Source organism: Cyprinodon tularosa, unplaced genomic scaffold (genome assembly GCF_016077235.1).
Source record: "Cyprinodon tularosa strain WSP-4 unplaced genomic scaffold, ASM1607723v1 ctg554, whole genome shotgun sequence".
In the NCBI taxonomy this organism is placed as follows: domain Eukaryota; kingdom Metazoa; phylum Chordata; class Actinopteri; order Cyprinodontiformes; family Cyprinodontidae; genus Cyprinodon; species Cyprinodon tularosa.
The window spans coordinates 597,443-624,685 of record NW_024039290.1 but is presented as its reverse complement, the minus strand read 5'-3'; the positions used below and the strand labels follow the sequence as shown (position 1 = coordinate 624,685).

At 39.3% G+C, this 27,243-nt stretch overlaps 1 protein-coding gene across 1 annotated transcript; it reads left to right on the top strand.

Moving 5' to 3' along the window:
- Positions 1-1,791: 1,791 nt before the first annotated feature.
- On the top strand, positions 1,792-17,512 carry bbc3 (BCL2 binding component 3). The gene is made up of 4 exons (XM_038305298.1): positions 1,792-2,080; positions 3,583-3,952; positions 14,749-14,954; positions 16,008-17,512. The coding sequence occupies exons 2-4, from the start codon at positions 3,595-3,597 to the stop codon at positions 16,101-16,103; spliced, it is 660 nt and encodes a 219-aa protein (XP_038161226.1). The 5' UTR covers positions 1,792-2,080; positions 3,583-3,594; the 3' UTR covers positions 16,104-17,512.
- Positions 17,513-27,243: the final 9,731 nt, after the last annotated feature.

Here is a 27,243-nt window from a genome sequence, read left to right as displayed (position 1 = left end):
GTAAAGGGCATAGAGAGGAGGCAGCATCCCAGTGAGGGAGCATGTCAGCACTTGTTATAAAGGAGAAAGGAAGATTATTGACTTCAATGAAGCACCGCCTTCAAAATAAAAGCATTTGAAATCAAAACAGAAAAACAATCTTTACTTAGGAATTTGGATATTCCTGCAAATCTGGGTCCTCGTTGATTTTTATGTGTGAGAATAACAAAATTGTGTATTTTTTTTAAGGTTTGTGTCCATATATTTTCAGATCCAGATTTTTTTGTGTTAGAGACCATTTAGAAATTAGGAAAGCATGTATTTAAAAAAACCTGTCAGACAAACATGTGAGATGTAAGATCTTTTTCTGTTATGTTCAGCCAATAATTACTTAAATTCACTCATAACTGCTTTAAAATGTATTTTTGCCAAATCAAAGTTCCCTTCAAATGTCCTTTTTATCGATTATTCTTAAAAAAAACAAAACAAAAAAAAAAAACACATATTGGTTAACTGATAGAACACTATTGAAAACAAAATAAGAAAAAAAGTTACAAGGAGACAAATAATCAATTATGGCAAAAAAAAAGAAAATCCAGATCAGTCAGGACTTTGTTTCTTAACAATGTAAAATCCCATTCTTTATTTTCAAAGAGACATGTAAAGAGTCAGAAAAAAAACACATTTAAATTAAAAGCAACAATAAATAAAAACATAAATGGCATCATAATTGATTAGAAACTTGTCCAATGTCTCTCCTCGTTGACTCCTGGAGATCAGTAAACAATTAATACATTAAACACCTAAACAAACAAACAAACAAACACATTACTGAATAATTGAATAAATAAAGCAATAAGAAGTTAAGGCAACCTATGCGACAATGAAGAACAAAAAGTTTATTTACCAGTTGCAACTTTAAAAAGGCTATTTGAAACAAATTGCATTTTCCTTTCCATTTACAAATCAATCAACAACGATTTGAAAGAAACCAATGCAAAAAAAAAAAAAAAAATCCAGATCCCATTCTTTATTTTCAAAGAAACAAGTAACAAGTCAGAAAAACACATTTTAATTAAAACCAACAACAAATAAAAACAGAAATAGCATTATGATTGATTAGAAACTTCTCCAATGTGTGTCCCATTGACTCCTGGAGATCAGTAAACAATTAATAAATTAAATAAACACTTAGACCAACAAACACATCAGTAAATAACTGAATCCATAAAGAAATAAGGAGTTTGCTATTTGAAAAAAACTGCATTTCCTTTTCCATTTACAAATCAATCAACAGTGATTTAAAAGAAACCAATACAAAAACTCTCTCTCTCTCTCTCTCTCTGTCTATGTATAATTTAGTATATATCCTGTTGTCAGCCAAAACAAATATGAAATGCTTATGCTATCTACTAAAAGTACTAAAAGTGCAGTCAGTAGTATTAACTGCTTTTTCCTTGAGAATTTTACATGTTGTAGGTAGATAAATTATTGACTTGAGAATAAGCCTCAAATCACAAAATGATACCTTTACAAATAACCTCAAAATTCTATATATATATATATATATATATATATATATATATATATATATATATATATATATATATATATATATATATATATATATATATATATATATATATATATATATATATATATATATATATATATATATATATGAGCTTTCGTCTGCCTCTAATCCATTCCAATCTTCGGACGGACAGGAAGGTTTTTATTTTGAAGGGTTTAAGCGGAAGTGGAACACGCTCTGCTTACAGCCTTACTTTTATTTTGACGGTTTCACTGTAAGAAAAAGAGCTCCGCTACCCCGGCCAGCATCAGACCAGCTCAGTGCAGGCAGCGCATCACACCGGTGAGGTTTGGATGGGTCAGCTGACAATTAAACACGATACATCCCGGAACTCCTGACATGGAATGACGCCTCGGTTAGGCTCCCGCCAGCAGAAAGGACTTTATATCCATGTTTTGAGCCAATCCTCGGTTGGATTTTCTGGGACATTTAGTTCTCTCGGATGTCCACCTTTTCTGCACAGCAACATCCTCAGACATCACACACACGGATCTCCATTCCCATCAGGTAGATGGATGGATGGATGGATGGATGGATGGATGGATGGATGGATGGATGGATGGATGGATGGATGGATGGATGGATGGATGGATGGATGGATGGATGCTGTTGTAAAGCTGACAGCGCAAGGTTGCATCATCTCTCAGCTGTGGTCAAATTAAAACGAGCTGTCAGTTTGAACTGATTTCATATTTATCTTGTTCTATTTAGATTTTTCATCCCATTCTGTTCACAGCACCGATTAAACAGTTTTTACAGCAGGTTTGCAGCAGGTCAGCGCGCTCGTGCCATCGCTTTGTCAAAGACATGCCCAGACTTGTTTGATCCGGAATAGAAAATCAATTATACACCTACCCCACTCAAATTTAATAATCGTTACTAAATTGCAAGTAAAAGTGGTTAAAACTTTGTTTTTAATGATCTAAACACAAAAAATCACCATATTTCATTTAAGAAAATCTTTGAGAAATAAGCGGATTTAATGAGAGATGGCTAACTTCCACACAGTAGGGACATTTAGCTTCAGGAATAAACAAAATAACTGTTTAGATTTTACAGAATGACGCGCACTTCTTATATTACTCACTTGTCGTCGCGTGCGTGCATCCTCGTGCACGAATTTGTTTATAAACACAAGTCTCGTGCTTAGGGAGGGGAACGTCTGCTGCCCCCTGGCGGTAAATTGCTTGAATTGAGGTTAGCAGGTGAAACTGGGGAAAACAAGTTGGTCTAAAAATAGATCAGCTGGCTTATGAGTTTTTATTGCTTTGCTTTCACTTTTTGCTTAGATTTTAATTTGTTATTTGTATTTAAATCTTTTAATTTGTATTTCATAAAATTAAGAGTTGTGTTACTCTTAATCTATAATTAGATTAATTTGATCATTGTTATTATTTTCTAAAGACTTTTAGAAATGGACTTTGTTTGTAATTAAAAATACACTTATTTGCTTGTAAAATACATTTTTGTCTATATGGGTAAATTTTCATTTGATAATATGGGCATATTGCATGGATTATCAGTTATAGATTTAAGTCTGAGGATCTAATTTTTACATTTTTAGGCTTATAATGAAAGGAATTAAAAAAAATACCTTCAAAATCAATTACTAAAAGTCAATACTTATAATATCTTATAATAATCGCTAATCCCCTCTTGTTGTTATGGAAACGGTGCCTGAAATATTTGCTCTAATAACTTTGACGTGCTTAATAATACACATACATTAAAGAATCCTACATTAATAAATATGTGTGTAAAGCTGTTTTGCCTGTAAGACTGTAACAGTAACAGTTTAATGGTTACAACGGCTAATGAGCAAATCTACAAAACTAAATTGAAGTACTTCTACTAAATCAGTATAGGCCAGATAAATGGCAGTCTGGTTTAATTAATTTGCTAATGACTTTGTGTTATAAAATTCATTGAATACTGGTTAATAAATCTGTATATAATATTAATATATCTGTTTGTGTTTTATATTTGTCTTTTTGTTCTGTACGATTCAGGCTCCTGCTGAGATGGCCAGAGCAGAGACCATCGAGACTGTCGGAGAAAATGTGCTGCTTTGTCACAACACCTGCCGCATGGAGTTACCACCACCCCTCCATACCTACTCAGGCTCGTTTATTACCAGGGCCCCCAGAGGTGGCAGCAGAGTCACTGCCCCCAACCTCCAAAGCAGTCCCCATCATGTGGAGCAGACCCTCTCTGTGTCAAATCCGCCATCTCACCCCCATCAGGCAGGCCAAGATGAGGCCCAGACCCACCAGCAGTCACCTGCGTTATCGCCATCATCAGAACCCTCTTGCTGTCTGGTCAGGGACGAACGTAGTCGGCGAACAGCTTCATCCGACAATCTATCAGGAGAACAAACAGGTAGGAACCTGGCAATTACTCCATGTTTTTCTTTAGGGGGAGTTGTAAAGAAACTGTACAACAAGGTTGACAGAAACCAAGGAAAGTACTTATAATTGAGTTATAACCTGTCATCATGTCTGAGGTATGTGGTCTAGTTCTGACAAACAGGGAAAACAGGAAACCTCAAACCGAGACTTGATGGACAAGGCAAGCTAGGCACAAACATGTTCTATAATTCAGAGGGGAGCTGAAAAAGAGATTCACAGAGACATGGCTGAAGGCATTGCCTTTCATCATTAGAATATTTCTGATTTTATATGTAAATACCAAGGTGATGTTGGTAATTAAGATCTACTAAGGTCAGAGCTCCCGTAAAGGTTGCCAGTGTTAATGTGTCATAATACTCGTCAGAGTGTTTCAACTCCTGTCCTCAAAGTCAACACAACTGAGTTAGATAATCAGGTCATCGCAGCGCTCTGGAGAACCCGACTGCAATCCGAAGCAGGAACTCAGCCATTTAATTATAATGTGGAAATAGAGAAACATCAAACCTCAAATACAGGAATAAAATACCCCTGATATATGATGCATAAGTGTCTTTAAATCAGTCTGCTTTGTGGCAATTTGACAAGTGAAGTCAGATTTATTCATGGACATTATTAATACCTAGAAATGACCTTTTAGTGTTTACAGGTGTTGTTTGGGATTAGCCTTAGAGATGCAACAATCAGACTGATGCTGATATGTTGTCTTCTTTAAGTTTCTTTGTCTTCTTAAATATGTTTGTTTTAATTTAAGGTTTTTTTTTTTTTTTTTTTTTTTTAAACTGTCACACAAAAAAGGGAAAAATGTGATAGAGTAAGGGATTATTCAATTATTCTCTTTTCATAAAAAGCATTTGATTTAGTTGAGCTCAAAGCGCATGCAGTTCATAATCTCTGACTGACAGATGATTCTTAAATTAGTGTTTTAAATGAATTTAATTTAGTAGCAAATGGTGTATTAATAAAAGCAGAGTTTGACTAAGAATTTTTTTATTTATTTGCTGCACTGGTGGCTTGCGTTTTTAACAGTAGGCTGACAGGAAAGGGGGAATGAGAGAGGGGAAGAGACATGCAGGAAAGGTCGGATTCGAACCCGGGTTGGCGACGTCATGGACTAAAGCCTCCGTACATGGGTCGTGCGCGCCAACCGCTGCCCCACCTTTGCGCCCTCGACTTAGAATTTTAAACAACTATTCCAAAAAAAGAAAGTTAAAAACAATCCACTGGACTTTGCTTCCAAGTTTGAAGATGTTTCACTTCCCATCCAGGAAGCCTTTTCAATTCAAAATATCAGGAATAGTGTTGAGTTTGAGGTTTTATACAGTAGAAACTCAGAACTTGCTTTTGCTTTTGTTTTGAAAACATGCAAACATTTTCATGTTTTTTTAAAACAAAAGCAAGGTTTTGATGGGCAACTGTATAAAATTCCAAACTCAGCACTTTTCCTGATATTTTGAATTGAAAAAGCTTAGTGGATGGGAAGCGAAACGCCTTCAAACTTGGAAGAAAAGTCCAGTGGATTGTTTTTAACTTTCTTTTTTTTTTGGAATGACTATGACCTTAATGACTCTTCACCAGCATATTAAACAACTATCCCATGAAAAGTTTAGTGTCTAACTAGATACACTCTTGGTTTGAGCCATTTCAGATGTTGAGTCATTCAACTTTTGAATGATCATTCACTTGAACCCCCCTCCTTCCCTAAAAGGTTTGTCCCCGATTCTCTAAACTATCACTAGATTTTGATATCCATCGAGTTAGACTCCACTTGCTGGAAAGAAAAACCCAAACAACTACTCCTGTAAGTATATCAGCAACAGACTAAACGCTGGCAGTGCAAGGTCCACTTTACACATCCCTCAGTGAGGAGGAGTGACTGTTATAAACAGTGGGAAATATCAGATGTGACTCAAGCCCAGAGATCAGTTTGCATTTTGGACCTCCACCCTAAAGTAAAAACAAACGTTATCTGTTAGCAGGACAGTATCGGTTATATGGGAGTTACACTCAAGGCTTAATTTCTGTGGTCGGGGTTTGTTTGGGTAGTCTGACTGGATGAGGATGAAATGTACTCCAGTTGTCCAAAGATAAACGCGGGACCTCCCCCCCTCGTTGCCGAATGGACAGCTGTCATGAAACTAAACACAAAACTGCCCAGACTGGTTTTGTTTGCAAGACAGCATACATTTAAAGAGGGATTACTCATATGTGTTTAATTGTTAATCTAAATAGCATTAATCTCAAGGGAAAATCTTATTTGACGGGTGGTGGTGGGAAAAGAGCTGCTGGAGATCACTTTGCACGGAACGGCAATTCTGGGACCGAGTTTTAGCTAACATAAACAGACACCATGCACGCCTCACCCCCCTCCCTCAGCTGTTGGTCAGCTGTGCTGAGAGGCATGTTCAGACTTGTCCTCTGCAAGCTGACAGGAGGAAAGACTGCAGCATTTCCTCCTCTGCAGAGCATCAGCGATTCATCCAGTCAGACTGCATATTTCTTAATGGTTAGACTACAAATAGCTATAAAATACACAAATCAAACAGATGCTATAAGCAACTGGGTTTGTTTTCTGTGTGCGCAAATTTAGCCCACTTTAAAAAAAATGCATTGACTTTGACACATTTTTGAGTAAATGAAGACTGTCTGTTATTACTGAAATTATAAAGGGTAAGACTGATTCTGGAAATCTGGCAAATAGATCAACAGTGATGCAAATTAGACAAAATAAATTTATAAACAACTGCTAATTAAAAAACTAGCTGGCTACAATCTGGAAACACTTTATTTTCCTCACTACCAAAGGGATGAGGATTTTGGCTTAAAAATAGCTATTTAAATACATTAAAGAAATCAACACAATAAAAACCATACATCTCTAATAAATACAATGTCTGCAGTCTACTATTTTTATTATTTTAAGAAATTATTTTAATCACTAAATAACTACTTCTAGTAGCCTTGAATCAACTAAAGAGGACTCAGACTGATTAATAACTTCAATTCAAATAAGAATAACATGCTAAAGTCTGCATATCAATGCTTATCATCATAGGACATTTTTATACTTTTTGAAAATGTCTTATTTCTGCATAAATAAAGAACTTTAAAACAGCCATTGGTAAAAGATACACTATATTGCCAAAAGTATTTGCTCACCCATCCAAATTATTGGAATCAGGTGTTCCAATCACTTCCATGGCCACAGGTGTATAAATTCAAGCACCTAGGCATGCAGACTGTTTTTACAAACATTTGTGAAAGAATGGGTCGCTCTCAGGAGCTCAGTGAATTCCAGCGTGGAACTGTGATAGGATGCCACCTGTGCAACAAATCCAGTCGTGAAATTTCCTCGCTCCTAAATATTCCACAGTCAACTGTCAGCTGTATTATAAGAAAATGGAAGTGTTTGGGAACGACAGCAACTCAGCCACGAAGTGGTAGGCCACGTAAACTGACGGAGCGGGGTCAGCGGATGCTGACGCGCATAGTGCGAAGAGGTCGCCAACTTTCTGCAGAGTCAATCACTACAGACCTCCAAACTTCATGTGGCCTTCAGATTAGCTCAAGAACAGTGCGCAGAGAGCTTCATGGAATGGGTTTCCATGGTCGAGCAGCTGCATCCAAGCCATACATCACCAAGTGCAATGCAAAGCGTCGGATGCGGTGGTGTAAAGCACGCCGCCACTGGACTCTAGAGCAGTGGAGACGCGTTCTCTGGAGTGACGAATCGCGCTTCTCCATCTGGCAATCTGATGGACGGGTCTGGGTTTGGCGGTTGCCAGGAGAACGGTACTTGTCTGACTGCATTGTGCCAAGTGTAAAGTTTGTTGGAGGGGGGATTATGGTGTGGGGTTGTTTTTCAGGAGCTGGGCTTGGCCCCTTAGTTCCAGTGAAAGGAACTCTGAATGCTTCAGCATCCCAAGACATTTTGGACAATTCCATGCTCCCAACTTTGTGGGAACAGTTTGGAGCTGGCCCCTTCCTCTTCCAACATGACTGTGCACCAGTGCACAAAGCAAGGTCCATAAAGACATGGATGACAGAGTCTGGTGTGGATGAACTTGACTGGCCTGCACAGAGTCCTGACCTCAACCCGATAGAACACCTTTGGGATGAATTAGAGCGGAGACTGAGAGCCAGGCCTTCTCGTCCAACATCAGTGTGCAACCTCACAAATGCGCTTCTGGAAGAATGGTCAAAAATTCCCATAAACACACTCCTAAACCTTGTGGACAGCCTTCCCAGAAGAGTTGAAGCTGTTCTAGCTGCAAAGGGTGGACCGACGTCATATTGAACCCTATGGATTAGGAACGGGATGTCACTTAAGCTCATATGTGAGTCAAGGCAGGTGAGCAAATACTTTTGGCAATATAGTGTACCTCAAAGCTTTTCAAGAGGCCAGTACCTAATATTGAATGAATGAATGACTGAATTATTAATGAATGAATAGGAATGTATTTCAGACAATTTGACAAACAACAATAAATGAATCAACTAAATACACACAAACACACTGGTTAACATAAAACCAAACACCAATTTCCAAACTGACTAAATTCCCCTGAACATAAATAGAAATAAAACCATCCACCAAATAAACCTGTCAATATACAGGTGCTGGTCATAAAATTAGAATATCATGAAAAAGTAGATTGATTTCAGTAATTCCATTTAAAAAGTGAAACTTGTATATTATATTCATACATTACATACAAACTCATATATTTCAGATGTTTATTTTGTTTAATTTTGATGATTACAAATGACAACAAATGAAAATCTCAAATTCATCATATCAGAAAATTAGAATATTACTGAAGACCAATAAAAACAAAGGATTTATAGAAATGTTGGCCAACTGAAAAGTATGAACATGAAAAGTATGAGCATGTACAGCACTCAGTATTTAGTTGGGCCTCCTTTGTCCTGTATTACTGCAGCAATGCGGCGTGGCATGGAGTCGATCAGTCTGTGGCACTGCTCAGGTGTTATGATAGCCCAGGTTGCTCTAATAGTGGCTTTTAGCTCTTCTGAATTGTTGGGTCTGGTGTATTGCATCTTCTTCTTCACAATACCCCATAGATTTTCTATGGGGTTAAGGTCAGGAGAGTTTGCTGGCCAATTAAGAACAGGGATACCATGGTCCTTCAACCAGGTACTGGTAGCTTTGGCACTGTGTGCAGGTGCCAAGTCCTGTTGGAAAATGAAATCTGCATCTCCAAAAAGTTGGTCAGCTGCAGGAAGCATGAAGTGCTCTAAAACTTCCTGGTATGTGGCTGCGTTGACCCTGGACCTCAGAAAACACAATGGACCAACACCAGCAGATGACATGGCACCCCAAACCATCACTGACTGTGGAAACTTTACACTGGACTTCAAGCAACGTGGATGAAGTGCCTCTCTTCTTTTCCTCCAGACTCTGGGACCTTGATTTCCAAAGGAAATGCAAAATTTACTTTCATCAGAGAACATGACTTTGGACCACTCACCAGCAGTCCAGTCCTGTTTCTCTTTAGCCCAGGCAAGACGCTTCTGACGCTGTCTGTGGTTCAAGAGTGGCTTGACACAAGGAATGCGACAGCAGAAACCCATGTCTTTCATACGTCTGTGTGTGGTGGTTCTTGAAGCACTCACTCCAGCTGCAGTCCACTCTTTGTGAATCTCCCCCACATTTTTGAATGGGTTTTGTTTCACAATCCTCTCCAGGGTGCGGTTATCTCTCTTGCTTGTACACTTTTTTCGACCACATCTTTTCCTTCCCTTCGCCTCTCTATTAATGTGCTTGGACACTGAGCTCTGTGAACAGCCAGCCTCTTTAGCGATGACCTTTTGTGTCTTGCCCTCCTTGTGCAAGGTGTCGATGGTCGTCTTTTGGACAACTGTCAAGTCAGCAGTCTTCCCCATGATTGTGTAGCCTATAGAACTAGACTGAAAGACCATTTAAAGGCTTTTGCAGGTGGTTTGAGTTAATTAGCTGATTAGAGTGTGGCACCAGGGGCCATCAATTTTGAACCTTTTCACAATATTCTAATTTTCTGATATGATGAATTTGAGATTTTCATTTGTTGTCATTTGTAATCATCAAAATTAAACAAAATAAACATCTGAAATATATGAGTTTGTATGTAATGTATGAATATAATATACAAGTTTCACTTTTTAAATGGAATTACTGAAATCAATCTACTTTTTCATGATATTCTAATTTTATGACCAGCACCTGTATATACAGCCAAAGAAGTGACATTGATTAATGTAAATTGTCTGAAAAAGGGACATGAAGAGGTAAAACTTTAATAGTAATATTAAAGTTTATATTAGTAATAATATTTGAACACTCCAGGGTCTGTTTATCATCACACCATAGAGGAAATATGTCTTCAGAATTTAGCTAATTCCCTGGATCGCAAACATTAAGTGGCACATAGGGAGCTTTTGGGGTCAAGGGTCATGATCAGGGATGCCAAGTGATCGTTAAAGTTCTCCATACCCTTTTCAAACGGTGGGGAAATGTATCCTCTTCGTTTGACCCCTCCTCTATGAAGCAGTGGGCTGCACACACTGACTGACGCCCACATTATGCACCATAAACTCTACTGTCCATATTACTGTTGGGACATAAACATCATAAAGTTTTGGACATTGAGGACCAATTTCCACTTTTCATCTTAACATGTTTACTGGAGAGTTTGCAGTTTTCCTCATAAAACAGCTGTGAGACCTCAGTTATCTGCTCGGCCACCCCTCCCAGCTAACTGGCTCCACAGGACCCCTCCCACAGAGGTGTACCTTAATGATTGCCTCATGGATTTACATCGAGAATTAGTTTTAAACATTCCAGTCGCTCTCAATTAGTGAAAAGCTCATTTAATCACATTCCAAAAGATAAGCTTTGGTTTTCAGACAGAAAATCCATCTTAAACTGTAATGTGGTTTTCAATCATATTTTCCCTTCCTCTTTGTACATATTAGTTTAGTTAAGTTGAATTTCACTGGTTTTTAGTTAAGAGTCCCTAACTGAAATAAGTTTGACTTGGAGCTGAATGATTTTTATTAATAAAATCTTATATTTTGAATGGAAGTTGTAGTGAATGTTTTCCATGTATGTGCAGAATTATCTGTTTGACCATGATTTGAGCTCGATTCTTTAATTTCATCAGCCAATAAGGTGTTTGTTCATAACCAATATTACTGTTGCATCGATACCGGTGTTGGGCGGGGCCCCGATCCAGCACTAAAATGGTGTTATTAGAATTGGAGAATACCAACAAATAGGGCACCGATACCATTTTGAGAGCCAAAAGTTTATTCAGCTATTGTCACTATGTGTTGGACCGATACCGATACCAGTATCGGACGGGGCCCCGATACCGCCCTAAAATGGTGGTATCGGTATCGGCGAGTACCAACAAATAGGGCACCGATACCATTTTGAGAGCCTAAGTTTATTCAACTATTGTCACCCATTCCAGGTAGGCAATAAAAAGTTCTACTGGATTCACTTTGTATTAGATTTTTTCCTGCTTCACAAAGGTAGGCAGCAGCTTGACAAAGCCATGATGGCAATTGTTTTACATTATTATGGTATCGGTATCGGCCGATACTGCACAGCCAGGTATCGGGTATCGGTATCGGGGCCAAAAAATGGCATCGGCGCAACATTAAATTGTCACCAATTCCTGGTAGGCAATAAAAAGTTCTACTGGATTCACTTTGTATTAGTCTTTTTCCTGCTTCACAAAGGTAGGCAGCAGCTTGATAAAGCCATGATGGCAATTACATCCAAGTAGTATGCAGTTCTTCATATATACACACATCAATTTCAAACAGATGGTATCGGTATCGGCCGATACTGCACAGCCAGGAATCGGGGCCAAAAAATGGCATCGGCGCAACACCAACCAATATATGACAGTCTGAATAATACCTGATCAAATAAAATATTTACCACCCCTACCAGAGTGGGATATAAACATCTTAAATGATCACATTACGAAGGTAGAATATTTTAATAGGATTTTTTTTTTTTACTTGTTATTGGAAAAAGAAGCTGTTTATTGCGTCTAATCTGAGTCAATATTCTGGTCTATTTTTATTGATGTTAGATTAATCAAATTATTTTGTAACTATAAACATTGTTTCCATGACATTTCTAACAATTAATACCAAATCTATTTCCTTTTTTATAATCAGTATTATTTTGAGGGTTTTTTTTGTCAATAAGCCGCACCCTAAAGCCATCCCACGGCTGAGGCATCTCTGATCTGACTGGTCTCTATGTCCTCTTGTCACGCTGTCAAGCAGTCCTCCTAATCCCCACCTCCTTCCCTCTACTTCATCCTATCACATCTCAGCCCCCCTCCACTCTCTTCCAATCACTGCTGGACATCTCCATGTGTCAGAGTTACCTTGGCAACAAGTCAGGGTTTTTCTGTTTGTTTGGGGTATTTGCCACTGCTCTCTCTTTTTCCCCTTCTCTGTCATCCCGTCTGGCCACCTGCACCTTAAAAAGATCGTCTGTAATCCTCCTGGCGAGGCAGATTCATGTCTTTTTTTACTGAAAATATAGCAACGGTTGGATGTTTGGAAAAAATTAACGTGGGGATCAAACAGAATGTAGAGTGCAGCGTCTTCTTGTCAAAAACTGTGGGATTTTAGAGAAGGAGGTGCAGAGATGAGGAAAAACTTACTGGAAAAATGAACTCTTAGAAAAAGAAATAAAATTCCATGTTTGGGGTCCACATGTGAAATGAAAAAGAAGAAGACACTGATTTATTCAAACAATTCAAACAAGGAAGATTTCCAAAACAACCAAGACTATTTCATACAGAGGTCATTCCTAAAGCTTCACACAGATTATATTTCCTCTTACATAAGCTCTTTAAGCTACTTGAATTCCTCTAAGAGGTAAATGCAGCAAGGAAAAGGGTTCAGTAACCTGTTAAATATAAGAAAACAGACAAACAAAACAAAAACACACAAATAACAGAAGTTAACCTACCAGACTTATTAAGAAGATTAAAAGATTATGCCCCCAAATTCCATTAAGAAGAAAATAAGTCACCGCCAGGCTCCTTAAGAACAGTTTGTGGATTTGTGAGAACTAAATAACCTCCGAAGAAATAAACATAACTCAGATCAGTCAGTGAGCCATCACACTATTATATATATGTGTATGTATAATATATGTATATAAAACAACACTCTAACATCACCATTCATCACCTTTGACTCTGTAACATACAAAATGGGATGTTCAGATTGCCCAGACTGCTACAGTTTTTAACCAAATCTTAGTTCTCACATGTCAGGCAATCAGCAAATGATACACAAGCACTGCAACTGCAACGATAAAATAGTTATACCGTAAATTAACCAAACGCAAAAACCCTCAACAGTACAGTGATGCACCCTACTAAGATGAGACAGGAAGGGAATCTGGCAGCATGACCTTCTTTCTGACTGCTTTGGCTTTTAAAGTCGCAGGGATTTTTAAAGTCACATTTAAATTTCAAATCCACCTGGCTTAAAGATGTATATAAATGTACTCTTTATCAGACAATATTGTCCCCAAAGTTAGAAAATTTATAATTAAAAAAAATACTCCTGTCTTAAAATCTGTGTTTTATTTTTCTGGTTATCTTATGCGGGCCAGTTAGTTATACGTCAGCCTGAACACCTAAATTCGGCCAATCATATATCAACGGCCATCTGTCAATTTAAATTTTTTCGGTCATAGCATCTTGATTCATATGTCGCAGCTAATATACGCAACGGTTGAAATAAGAATCATTTACTTTCCCATTGAGTTCCGTCCCAGTGTTCATGGGGATGGACGTCTGTCTTCAGCAGGCGTAGAGCTAAAAGAACTGGCAGCGTTGCGAGGCAAGGGCTCAAACATGTACGGCTGGAAGCCTTCTACACCAAACCAAGCTTCTGCCGCCCTGGCGTCTTCTTCCACAACATCTTCATCCCCGCTTTCCTCCTCTAAATAAAAAAACGTATGATGGAAGAGACTCATGCACGACCTCCGACACAAAACTCTCCTCCTCTTGCATGTTTCCTCTGTCCATAGCGTTCCTTGACAAAGTCGTTTCTAAGTCACCAATTTAGTGCTACTTGGTCCCAATGGGAACCTACTAGCACTAACACTAAGTTGCTAACTGGTTAGCAAGATGCTTCTGACAAACCCGCCACAACCAAACTTACTTGCAAACCTTCCGCCCTCTTGATAATCGACCAATCACATTCACTTTATTCACTCGTGTAAAGTCGGGCACCACTCGGGAGAATTCGGAACTACAACTAATGGAACAGCCGCTTCGCCACGACTTATAACCAAATACTCAGGGAAATTTATTTAACTCTAAAATGTTTACTGCTGACTTGTCGGATCATCCTTAAAAAGGGAGACCAAAATACTCCAAGACGAGGGTCAGAATGAAGGCGTTGATCTCCACACCTTTGATCCAGATGGATCTGCACTATTCCAAACAGGAAAGGTTTCAAAGATGTGACAGGACTTAATACACTCACAAATTCTGTTTCCTTTCCATTATCTGACCATAAAACATTCTCTGTGGGTGAGAATCATGGACCGAACAGAAACAGGGTTTCAGGTTTTTTCTTTAAAGAGACCAATACAGGATTTTACATCAACATTTCCTCTTGTGGAAGAGTTGTGAAACAGAAAGTCATGATTAATGAGAGTGTGTGTAAATCAGTGGCTCTCCTCTTAAATTTCCATCTCACTACTTTCTGCTGCAGATTCCAATAGGGAAGAACGCCAGAACTCCAGTCCTTCGGGTCCTCTGCCTGACCTGCTTTCCCAGAATGAGATATCATCCCGGGCTTCGCCGCCCCACCAGCGACGCCCCGGGGGTGAGGCGGTCCAGCAGCTGGATGTGCTGAGAGTGGCCAGTCAGCTTAGGGTGATCGGAGACGAATTCAACGCCAGGATTGTCCACAGAGCGGTAAGAAAATAAGAGTTGTACTGAGGTCTGAGGTTGGTTTGAGAATGAGAGCGTAAAATGTGTGTTCTACTCTTGAACGCTCCACAGCTGCACTGATTCTTCTTCTTCCCATGCAAGCACACAACATCTATCTTATCAGACCGGTTTGGGTCTGTGTGGCTAAACACATTAGTTGGCTGCTGTGGAGACAGATCAATATTTGTAGGAGGGAATCAATGACGTCTGTTTGCTAAGTCTGTATTTTTTATCACTTATTTATAGTAATATTGACATTTAAATTTGCTGACTCCTAAACTTCCTTTACAAAATGCTTGTTTTAGATCTTTTCCCTTTTTTTCCTTTATTGGCATCATTTTCACAAACTTTATTCACCCTAAAAAAAAGCGAAAAATAAGTTTTATTATTGCAGGAAAAAAAGAAATGAGTCAGAAATCCATTGGAACATGTCAGTACTTTCCCCTCCTGCTGCTCGTCTCCTTTGTTATTTCCTTATCTCTCTCCCCTCCCTCCCGTGCTCTTGATCGCGTGAGGAGGTGGCACTAGACCTCCTCCCCCCACCACCTCCTCCCTCACTATCCCGCTTGTGCACATAAACAAAGATGACGTCAGCCGCACTCGCCTCTTGCTTCACCAGGACACAGACAAGCTCAGCAGGGCTCAGAGCTCCTCTCTCACTGTCTGTCAGTGAAAAGAATAATTTTTTCTGTGTGCGTTTTTTTTTTTTAAAGAAATCTGCTCTGACCTCATTGCCCACAATCCACCAGCTAAAGATCGAAACAGTTCGTAAGCTGCCTTTTAGGAATCAGAAGCAGGTCATGTAGAAATAGCACATTCGACTTTCATCATATCTGGACAGAGAAAAAAAAGGAATCCAGCAAAAGCATGAGAGCTGCGTCGGGATAAAAGTTGCAGCAGCAAACCGTTCTCTGGTTGCATGAAATATTACTGCCATTATGTCTTTTTTTGTTGCTTGAATGTTTCACAGCCTGATGGTTTTCCTATGAGGTTTTATGTTATGTTTATTTCTGATTTTGATCTCCCTCTGTCTTGCAGCACGTCGCCCCCCAGTGGCAGGACTGGAGAGACATCTACAGAGGTCTCTTCAACTTTATGGCCCAAATGTTCAGCGCCCTGTACAGGCTGACATAGGCCTCCTTTCTGGACCTTTATTCTACATTTTGGGCACGATGTACTGTTGCTAAGGCGTCGCTGGGATAATGATCATCTCATCCTGTGTAAGAGGAAAGAAAGGAATCAGCTATTAGAAGCTGACCCTCTCTGTCAGTCAGTGTGCTGGATCAGACTGCAGCTGACGGACGGATGGACTTTTTGTTCATTTTGTAAAATATATATATATATATTTTTTTGTTTTTGTCCTGTCTTGGGGGTCAGTTCTCTGTGTAGCAGGTGTGAGTCTGTGTGAGGATTTGTTAAAGATGTGGGTCAAACTTTGGTTTGTGTGACTGAGAACATTTAGCTGTGAAATCAGCTATCTTTACGTTCCCCTTTAACTACAAATTAGAGCTCCTCTCTTTCCCCACAGACCTGATTTGACCCTCGTCTAATGTGCGGGTTGTGTTTTTTCTACTCTGCAACCCGTGCCCCGTTCCCTTTTATTTGAAACTGTGAAATGAGACGCTGAGGTTACATTTGCAGGGAATTTCTGGGTGCAAATCTACTATCGCGCAAAGAGCAGATTGAGCGGGCCGTCCCGCTGATCTGGAACTACTTTGCTTCACCACTTAAACGTGCCTTCCTACCTGAGGCTTCACCTCCAACATGGTGACAATCAGCGGCGCACACATTCACTCAAAGTGCTTCATTTTTGCAGTCAGAAAATTGAAAAAGCAATTTGCGTTCAATTCAAATGTGGAGAAGACGGATTTCCTCCCTCCGTTTTGACTGGCAGGTTGTTTACAGTGTTCACAGCTCCACCATCGACTGTAAATAGTCTTTTTTTAAAACATGAATTTGGGTTCACTTATGAAATCAGTGCGCATTAAAAGCAGTTCTGTGACTTTTTTTTCTGGTTTTACGTTTCTATTCCCGAGCGTTCCTTGGTAACAGTTGGAATTTAAATCCAGTGGATTTGAAAAAGGTATTCATCGAGCAGCAGAAAAAACGTTTCATTCTCGTCCCTTTTTTTTCTATTTTCTGATGATTTAAGAAGTTGAAGAGAAAATATTAATTGCTCATTAGAGGAGCGCAATTTATTTTGAAAAAAGAAACCTGATGCTCTTTTTTTTATTTTTGTTCCTTGTTTTCAATGACGATGTATTTATTTTTGTATTAACTAAGACTTAAGTTGTACTAAATTTGTATACAATAAAAGACATGCCGTTGCACACACTCTGAAAGGAGGAAATAAATCTTTTTAAATTTGTTGCATGAAAGAAAAAAAGAAAAAGAGCTTAGATCACGGTGCAGCTCAGAACAAAATGAAAGGGGTGTTCCAGCTTTGATGTGTGCTGCAGATAAGACAGAAAGTTCTCAGATTCTCAAAGCTAAAAAGAAAAAAAAAACAATGAAGTAGAAATCTGGCACTAAAGAAACATCCCTCAACAACTTGCAAAATGACTGAAAAATCAGGTTTCGCTGTAATTTGGACCTTGCGGTACTGAGGTTATAAAAAGGGTTAATGTATGCACTGTAAAATACTTTGGGTTCATGTTTGTCGGAGTAAATACTTTTTAAATCAGAAAACTCCAACTTCACAAAAGCTGTTCTCTCATTCTTGGTCAGTTGTTGAATACCTTGCCGTTCCTGAACAGCGGAGCCATAATTTTGTGGATTTTCAGCTTTTTTCAATTGTAAGATTTCTACATGAATTTTGTACTTTTTTGTTTATACAATAAAAGTAAAGATAAGAAAATCAGATCTTGTTTTGAGTTTTATTTTCAATATCACTGATCATTTCAGGAGGAATTATTAAGATTTGTAAAAATATTTAAATGGTTCCCAATACCAACCAAAAAGCTGAGCTAATTGTAACCACCAAAACAAAAAAGATTAAAAAAAAAAAAAAAGTGCCACATATAAGCTTTTATACAGGTGGTCCACATCATGCAGGATTGTATCTATTTCCAAAGAAAGAAAGTAAACCTTGTTTTTTTTTTTATAAGGGCGTAACACCTATCTTGTTCATCTATCACCTATTGACAAATCACAATAGAAGCATCTGTCTCTTTAGATAAGGACACCCTATCATACACCAGCTCCTAGAATCACCTTTTTTTTTTAGCACAATTGGTCCATGATCCTGTTTGTGGTGTTTATGGAAAGGGTCTCTGTCAAGACTCAGAACACAGGACGCAGTATTCAGGCAAGACAGACAGCGGGATTACTCAAAGGCGATCATTAAAATTAAGGAAATTCTGGAGAGAGGAAACACAGGTTAGTGACCACAATAACCTGACGGAGGATGAAATAAACGCGCAAGTCACTAACCTGGTTTAGAGTACAGTCCGTGCCCAGAGAACGAGATTGATACCAAATGGTTAGCTGACCAGACGCCGGGGTTGCCGCACAGAGAGTGCCAAACAACAAAGCCTTGAAAGTTACAGAATTGACAGGATGTCTGATCCAAGCAGACGACGAAAGGCAGGATAATCCAGAGAGCAAAGTCAGGAGGCAGATCCAGGTGCAGTCCACACGTAACCAAGTCCGAAGAAAGGGCAGGCAAACAGATCAGAACAGGAACAGGCAGGCTCAGAGGTCCAACAGCAAAATGGGTCAGGATCAGGCAATCAGAACACAATCAGTAAAGCTACAATACTCTCACACCAAAGACTCAAGGATAATCTGGCACTGAAGACCGAGAGCAAGCAGTTTAGATAGAAGTTCGAACAGGTGGATTGGATAAGTGGTAATGAGAAACTGGGCAGAGATAGGCAGGTGAATTAAATTTACAACTAAGCCAGTCATCAGTGCCAAGGTCATGACAGTCTCATCTGGACAGGCTGGGATGAGGGTCAGCTCCTTTTAAGTCCAAGATGACAGGGTTCTCTACTGGGGGAAAAAAACAGGAGTTTCAGATTTTAGTTTACTAGAGATTAACAGATAAATGATTCCAATGCAATAATCTAGGGACTGCTCAGGTTTAGTGTGGTGGATAATAGGCTGAAAAACAAAAATTAAAGCTTTGGATTTAATGGTCAATAAACCTTCTGACTGAGGTGTGGATAATGACCATAAAAACAGATTGTGGATAAAAGCAGCTGATAATAGAGGTGGGAGATCTGTCAGTTGGAAGGAGGTTAGAGTAAAGTTTTCTCTGATGCTCCTCAGCATCATGGTTCTGGCATCTGACTGGGATGCTCTTACAGTATACGCACCTTTGGATTTATTTTGGGTTTGGGACGCCCTGAAGATGAGTTGATTGTTGCCGGGCAGAGTGATGTCAGTTTTTTTCCTCCTGGGGCCCTTTAACTAAGCCATCTGTAAGAAAAGGGCTAAATGATGGACAAATGGATCTAATTAGAAAACATTCATGTGGATTTACTGCTATTTACCTTTAAAACAGACAGACAAATGGGAAATGAAAAACCCAAATCTGGTGGAATTTTTTGTTTTGGTTGGTTTCATGTTTACTACTGCAAAACAAGACAGAATAAAACTATGGTAGTGTACTGATTAGTTAGCCCAGGGAGCCACTGCTCTTTTCAGGGATTAGGAAAGGAGATTAATTACAATATGCCCCTTTAAGCTCATTCTGCCTCCTTAATTAAACCTTAACTCTTATCAGTCAAGAGAAAAACTCCTCCCTTGCTTCAGGCACTCAACAAAATACTGGATGATACAAACTTCTATTTTTTTTTCTTTTTTTGTTTTGTTTTGCCAACCCAAAGTATTACTTTAGGTCCCCAGATTCTCCAATATTTTCCTTTTTTCTCCTGTTCTTATTTTAATCCAATCAGAAACCCCTGCTGTGTGATCACTCTCTCTCCCTCCTCTTAGCAGCAAGAACACCAAAAACAATCTCTTGCTGTAGCCAATCAAGTCGCGAACGCTGCTCTCTGTGTGCCGTGTGATTGGTTCATTCTGACATTTAAGGGAGGATACCGGCTCCCAGAGCTTCCTGATGACTCAATAACAGAGGATCAGCGGATGAATTAGTTTGAAGATCAGCGAAAATGGTTTCATTACATAAAAACTGCTTAACAACCTGTAACAATTAGGAAATAAAGCTTCTCTTTCTCAATATTAATGAACGAATATCCATTAAAACCATCAGATTCATTAAAGGGAATTTAACAGCAATATGAATAAATGTCACACTTTTGAGTTTAATAGTTAAAAATGTTACTGTTGTCTTGCAAGGTTGAACCCTATATGGATTTATTTTATATGAATGTAAAAAAGTGATAATGAGTTAATCTTCAGGCAAAATATTACCTGCTGATAGTTGTATTTGAGTGACTGAAGTGGAAAAAAGTAGAGAAGATAAACTCTGTCCTCGTTTTAACACAGATAACCTTCGGCTTTCATCAACCACAGGTGACAGTCAAACAGATGAACGTCTGTGGTGGAAAGTTAATGACAAAACTTTCCTAAGAGCAAAGCTATGAGCCAATCAGATAAAGCTGGCATGGAAATAAAAAAGCTATCTAGCCTTTTATTCACAATCTTAAGCAAACATTTTCTTTTCTTCCTCAGGTTAGCCGTTTTATTTGTTGCACATTTGACAACAAATGTCAAAAGGAAAAGTCTAAACATAGTAACTCTCCATGATATCCCATTGATTCTGCTCTTATCAGGAAACCAGAAGTTAAAACATTCTGACGAACAATATGAGATTCAGAAAAATAAGTTTTCCATATGGAAAAATACAGGAAAAACATAAAGCTTTTTTTCTTACATTATATTATATACATGGCACCACATATTAGGTCTATATGATTTACTCTTGAAAGTGGCCGCTTTTGCATTTATTTCATAAAATTGAATTAATTTCACAAGAACAATGTGAAAACTATGTAAATGGTTTATATAAGTACATATGTCAACAGGTTTTCAGATGTTTTTGTAAGTATGAACAAATATCATCCAATACATCTGTTTTGTGCATAAAGTGAATATTTTTAGAAGCACAGTGCAAACCAGAGATTCTAATCAGAACTGAACTGAGCAACATGTCAACCATCAACTTCCCCACAGGCTTTCATAAAAGCTATATAGAACTCAGATAGTTGGAACAGGTATGTACATGCATTGTTTACTGTCCAGCTTGATTGCATGTTGTATACTGAACATGCATTTTTATAAATTAGGGGTAACAACTAGGGTTGCCAACTCCCTTAAAAAAAGGGACTCCTCATGTGCTTGCCAGCTGACCCGATTGCCTTTACCTCTCCCGGCGTGGTGATTTTTTTTCTGCCCCCCTTTGTGTGTAAAAAGGTTTTTTTTTTACTATTTGACTCAAATCTGAATTAAATTAGATGCATATTTGTAAGTGACATGAACACCTGGAAAACAAATTATTATCTATCATTTCACTTTAATACAACCTAACAAACTTTGCTGAATAAAATAACTATTTTAAACATAAGCCTGTCCTGCTTATCTTCAAACTGTAAAAATGAAAATAAAACAATAAATAAATAGTGCACATTTCTGGTGCAACAGCAAACTTGAAAACATATTTGTGCTTTAAATGCAATGACTATAGGCTACAGTTGTAAAACAGAAAATAATCATTAGCTCAATGCCACATAATGTGGCAAAAGCCTACATTTTCCACTTGTATTTCCTCTGAGCTCTTGCAGCAGTGACCTGTTTGTCTTTGAGTGCTGCAGAATAAAACTGAGCAAGATAGTTCATAACTAAGGCTGACAATGAGCTCAGCTTTAATCAATTCAGTGGAACATTTGTTCAGCACATCAGTCCATTTGTTTTTCATTAAGGAGAAAATCCTCTCCACAAAACCGGTGGAAGATGGGATGCTGAGGACAAAGGACACAGCAGCTTGGATATTGGGAAGGTCAGCTGCCTGAAGATCCTCCATCCACCTCTCTGCTGCTCCTTTGGACTGCTAGGATTCCTTTTCCCACTAAGTCAGCATTTAAATTACTCCATTCGTCCCTCATACTGCTCTGTTGTCTACCGCTATCTTCTCCGTGAGCCACACTTGGAATGGGATGAGGGTATTCTGGATCGTTACATAGATCATTGGTCATCAGGCAGGACTCGGCCCAGGAACAAGTTTACTGTAAGTTTTATATCTAACGTGCCTATTTTCTTCATTTTTCATTAACTTTTTACTGACTATTGTTTTACTCTCAATGTGATACGGGACAAAGTGAATTCCTTTTACACTATATATGGGACAGGTAGTTCTATTTCTAAATACGTAACGATTCCGTTTTTCAAGGGATGGTTGGCAACCCTAGTATCAACCTCTTCTGTGACCTTTAGATGTGCCGCCTGCATAATGGCTTAGCTTGCTCACTAGCATGCAGTGAGGGGCTTGATCTGAATAAATCAACTTGATAAGGCTCTTAAGTCAAAGCTAAAGTGTGTTAGCAGTTGCCAGAGAATGTGCATTCTGAATAGTGCTAGCAGTAAAACAGGTAAGCTAGGAAAGCATCATGTAATTACTGCCATGGTCTTGTTTCTGTTTAAGTTTTCTTTAGAGTTTCCAGTTTGACTCGGATTGATGTTTTTCTTTGTTTTCTGGTTTTATTGACTCAATTCCTATTTTGTTGTGTTTTCTGGATGTACTTGAGTTCTTAGGTATTTGTTGATTGCCCTCTGTTGCCCTCTTCTGTTGGTCTCTTTTTCCCTTGCTCCTTTCTAGAATCATCTGTTCACATCTGCTCCCAATCAGCTCCTTAGTCCAGTCTTTGTTCAGTCTCCCATATATACTCTGCCTGTGGAGTTCCTCAATGCTGGTTTCTCATCTTTTCCTGGCTCCCCACATGAATTTCCCCCTGAAATAATCTGGTTTTTGGTTGCTTATATTTTGTACTTTTATTTCATTAAATCTTCAAGAACTCACCTCTACCTCCTCACCTCTGCATCTGGGTCCTCGAAACTTCAACCCAACTGTGACAATTACGTCCGGAAACCTAGATGCTCTAAGAAAACCAGTCAGTATCTGGTGTGACCACCATTTGCCTCACACAATGCAACACATCATCTTCACAGAGTTCATCAGGTTATCAATTGTGGCCTGTGAAATGTTGTTTCACTCCTCTTCAATGGCTGTGCGAGGTTGCAGGATATTTGCAGGAACTGGTAAATGCTGCTGCTATGGACTGGCAACCTGTCTCTCGCCCGTAGACAGCTGGAGATAGGCACCAGCACCCCTCACGACCCCACTTGGGATTAAGCATGTCTGAAAATGGATTGATGGATGGTACATGCTGTTGTATACGCCGATCCAGAGCATCCCAACCATGCTCAATGGGTGGCATGTCCGGTGGGTATGCTGGCCATGCAAGAACTGGAATGTGTTCAGCTTCCACGACGTAGGTACAGATCCTTGCAACATGGGGCCTATCATTATCCTGCTGCAACATGAGGTGATGTTCTGGGATGTATGGTACAAAAATGGGCCTCCGGATCTCGTCACTGTATCTCTGTGTTTTTCAAAATTCCATCAATAGAAATGCACCTGTGTTCTTCATCCATAACAGATGCCTTCCCATACCATAACACCACTTGATCCACAACATTTACAGCAGAAATCCGCTCAACCACACAACACCACACTTGCTGTCTGCCATTTGCCCCTAACAGTGTAAACAGGGATTCATCAATGAAGAGAACACCTCTCCAACATGCCAGACACCAGCAAATGTGAGCATTTGCCCACTGAAGTTGGTTACAACGACAAAATGAAGTCAGGTAGAGACCTCAATGAGGGCGACGAGCATGCACATGAGCTTCTCTGTTTGTGGTAAAGTTCTTTGGTTATGTAAACCAATTGTTTTAGAAGCTGTCTCAGCAGCTGGTCTTAGATGATCTTGGAGCTAAACATGCTGGATGTGAAGGTCCTTGCCCTGTGTGGTTACACATGGTCTGCAGTTCTGAGGCTGGTTGGATGTACTGCCAAATTCTCTGAAATGTCTTTGGAGATGGCTTATGGTAGAGAAATGAACATTCAACACACGAACAACAGCTGGGTTTGACATTCCTGCTGTCAGCGTGCCAATTGAACGCTCCCTCAAATCTTGCGAAATCTGTGGCATTTTGCTGTGTGATAAAATGCACCTTTCAGAGCGGTCTTTTATTGTGGGCAGTTTAAGGCACACCTGTGCACTAATCATGGTGTCTAATCTGCATCTTAATATGTCACACCTGGGAGGTGGGATGGATTATCCCAGCAAAGAAGTGATCATTATCACAGATAAAAACAGTCTGGGAACAATATTTGAAGGAAATGGTTATATTGTGTATGTGGAAAATTTTTTTATAGTTTTAATGGGCGCAAAACCAAAAGTGTTGCGTTTATATTTTTGTTGAGTGTACATATGTTTTAACTCAACCAGAATATTTCGACTTTTACTATAAGTTTAATCAAAAATGAAAATGAAAAATGAATGATTTAAGATTAAAGGTGCACAGCATATCTGGTGCATTGGGTCTTCATCACTTTGGCGAAAAATTGATGAAGAGCCACGTATACTTTAAAAAAATAAATATATTAGACATAGTAGTGTGCTAATTGGCATTTTCTAAGTTGCCTAATTGAGTGGCATCTTCCAAATAAATCAACTCTGAATATAACAATCAAATTTTTGAGATTTTATTTTTGTTTTGTGGAAGTTTCCAAAAATTTCAGCAACCCATAGGAATTCTTTTTTATAAGTTATCTTTTTCTCTTTAAAAAAAAGGTCTCATGTTTGCAGCTCTAAACAAGTTCTGTTAGCTGGACTGAATATAAAAATGGCTCTTTGGATTACACAGATTGCAGATCCCTGAACTAGACAATACAGATCAATCTCTGATTTAATGGAAAAAAAAACATACCACCACATGGTGAAACGTGTACAAGTAGATGTAGTGGAGTCATAGAAAACTAATAGAACCAACATTCATTAGACACATGCTGAGGACTCTGCTGCTGCCTTCCATTCATCCATTCCAGTGCTCAAAGTACACTGCTCAAAAAAGAATAGTGAACACATTGGCAACACAATAACTCCATCAAATCAAACTGTCCACTTGAGAAGCAACACTGATTGACAATTAATTTCACATGAGTTCTGTAAGGGGAATAGACAACAGGTTGAAAATTTTGCCAATTAGCAAGACACACTCATTAAAGGAGTGGTTCTGCAAGCGGGGACCACAGACCACTTCTCAGTACCTATGCTTTCTGCCAGATGTTTAGGTCGCTTTTAAATGTTGGTGGAGCTTTTACATCATTGTGGCATGAGACAAACTCTATAACCCACATAAGTGGCTCAGGTAGTACAGCTCATCCAGGGTGGCGCATCAATGCGAGCTGTGGCAAGGTTTGTTGTGTCTGTCAGCGTAGTGTCCAAAGACTGGAGGTGCTACCAGGAGACAGGCCAGTACACCAGGAGATATCGAGGAGGCTGTACAAGGGTAACAATCCAGCAGCAGGACCGCTACATTGGCCTCCCTTAGAAGGGAGTTGTGCTCACAGCATGACATTGTGAAGGACATTTGGCATTTGCCAGAGAACACCAAGACTGGCACCCTGTGTTCTTCACAGATGGAACCAGATTCGATCTGAGCATATGTGACAGACGTAACAGTCTGGAGACTCCGTGGAGAGTGATCTGTGGCCTGAAACATCCTTCAGCCTGAAGGGTTTGGCAGTGGCTTAGTAATGGTTTGGGGTGGTGTTTCTTTGGAAGGTCGCAAAACCCTCTATGAGCTTGCCAGAGGTAGCATGACTTCCATGAGGTACTGAGATGAGATCCTTGGACCCATTTTAAACCACACACTGGTGCGGTTGGCCCTGGCTTCCTCCTAATGCAGGACAAGGCTAGACCTCATGAGGCTGGAGTTTGTCAGCAGTTCCTGCAAGATGAAGGCATTGAAGCTATGGACTGGCCTGTCCGTTCCCCAGACCAGAATCCGATTAAGCACTAATGGGACATTGTGTCTCGATCATTTAACAACATCCTGTAGCGCCACAAACTGTCCAGGAGTTGGATGTTTTAGACCAGGTCTGAAAGGAGATCACTCAGGAGACAATCTGCCACCTCATTAGGAGCATGCTCAGGCATTGTAGGGAGGTCATACAGGCCCGTGGAGGCCAAACAGAATACTGAGCCTCATTTTAAGGACATTACATCAAATTACATCATTTTTCCACAGTGTTTTGACTCCAAATCCAGGCCTCCATTGGTGGATAAATTTGATTTCCATTGAAGATTTTAGTTTGATTTTATTGTCAGCAAATTCATCTTTGTACAGAAAGTATTAATTGAGAACATTTCGCTCATTCAGATCTAGGATGTTATTTGAGTGTTCCCTTTATTTTTTTAGTAGTGTGACAATAGTATGGAGTTAATTTGAAAACGTCATTCATTTCATTAAACGGTATCACAAAGAGCATTAAGAATAAAGCCAGCTTAAAGACATACTATGCAACATTTTTCAGTTAATTAATGTGTTCCATAACGTTTTGGATGACTAAATGAGTCATTTCAAGTCGAACAAAGGTTTTCTCGGCCACCCTGGTGGTCTGTAGGGGAAATACCGTACTTGCAATTGCAGGAGCCCTCGGCCCGCACCCACAGGCTCAGAAGTCTCGTGCATCGCGAGAGTCGGTTTTGCTTTATGGCGAGAACTGCTACACACCCCCAGTAAAAGGCCTGCTCGTTGCTGGCGATAATTGTGCAGTTATCATGGCGGAACCAGCAAGAAAACAGCGAAATGCCATGTCGGAGCAGGCAAGAAAGAGGAAAAGGGCTCTCTACCGCAGTAGACATGGTGATTCGTTGCGTTCGCCTGTCTGCTAAGCTCAAAACAACCACGCCTGGCTTGACGGAGAAACCAGGAAAACAGCTGAGCATATTTACGACAGTGCACTTTTACTTTCGCCCTCTGGGGGGAGCCTCGCTGGAAAATCAACACCGGTTGCATAGTGTACCTTTAACATATAAATGCAATTTTCTCTGAATATCTGATAAAATTGTCTCTGTTGTTTAGAGCAACAGTGTGCTTTGACATTGAGAAAAAGAAACAAATCAGCTAAAATTATCTCCAGTGTTTTGAATTCAAAGCAAACCCAGAAATAAATAAATACCATTCATATGGATTCAAGAAAAGCCAGAACAGCAGACACTAACCCCATCATCAGCTCCAG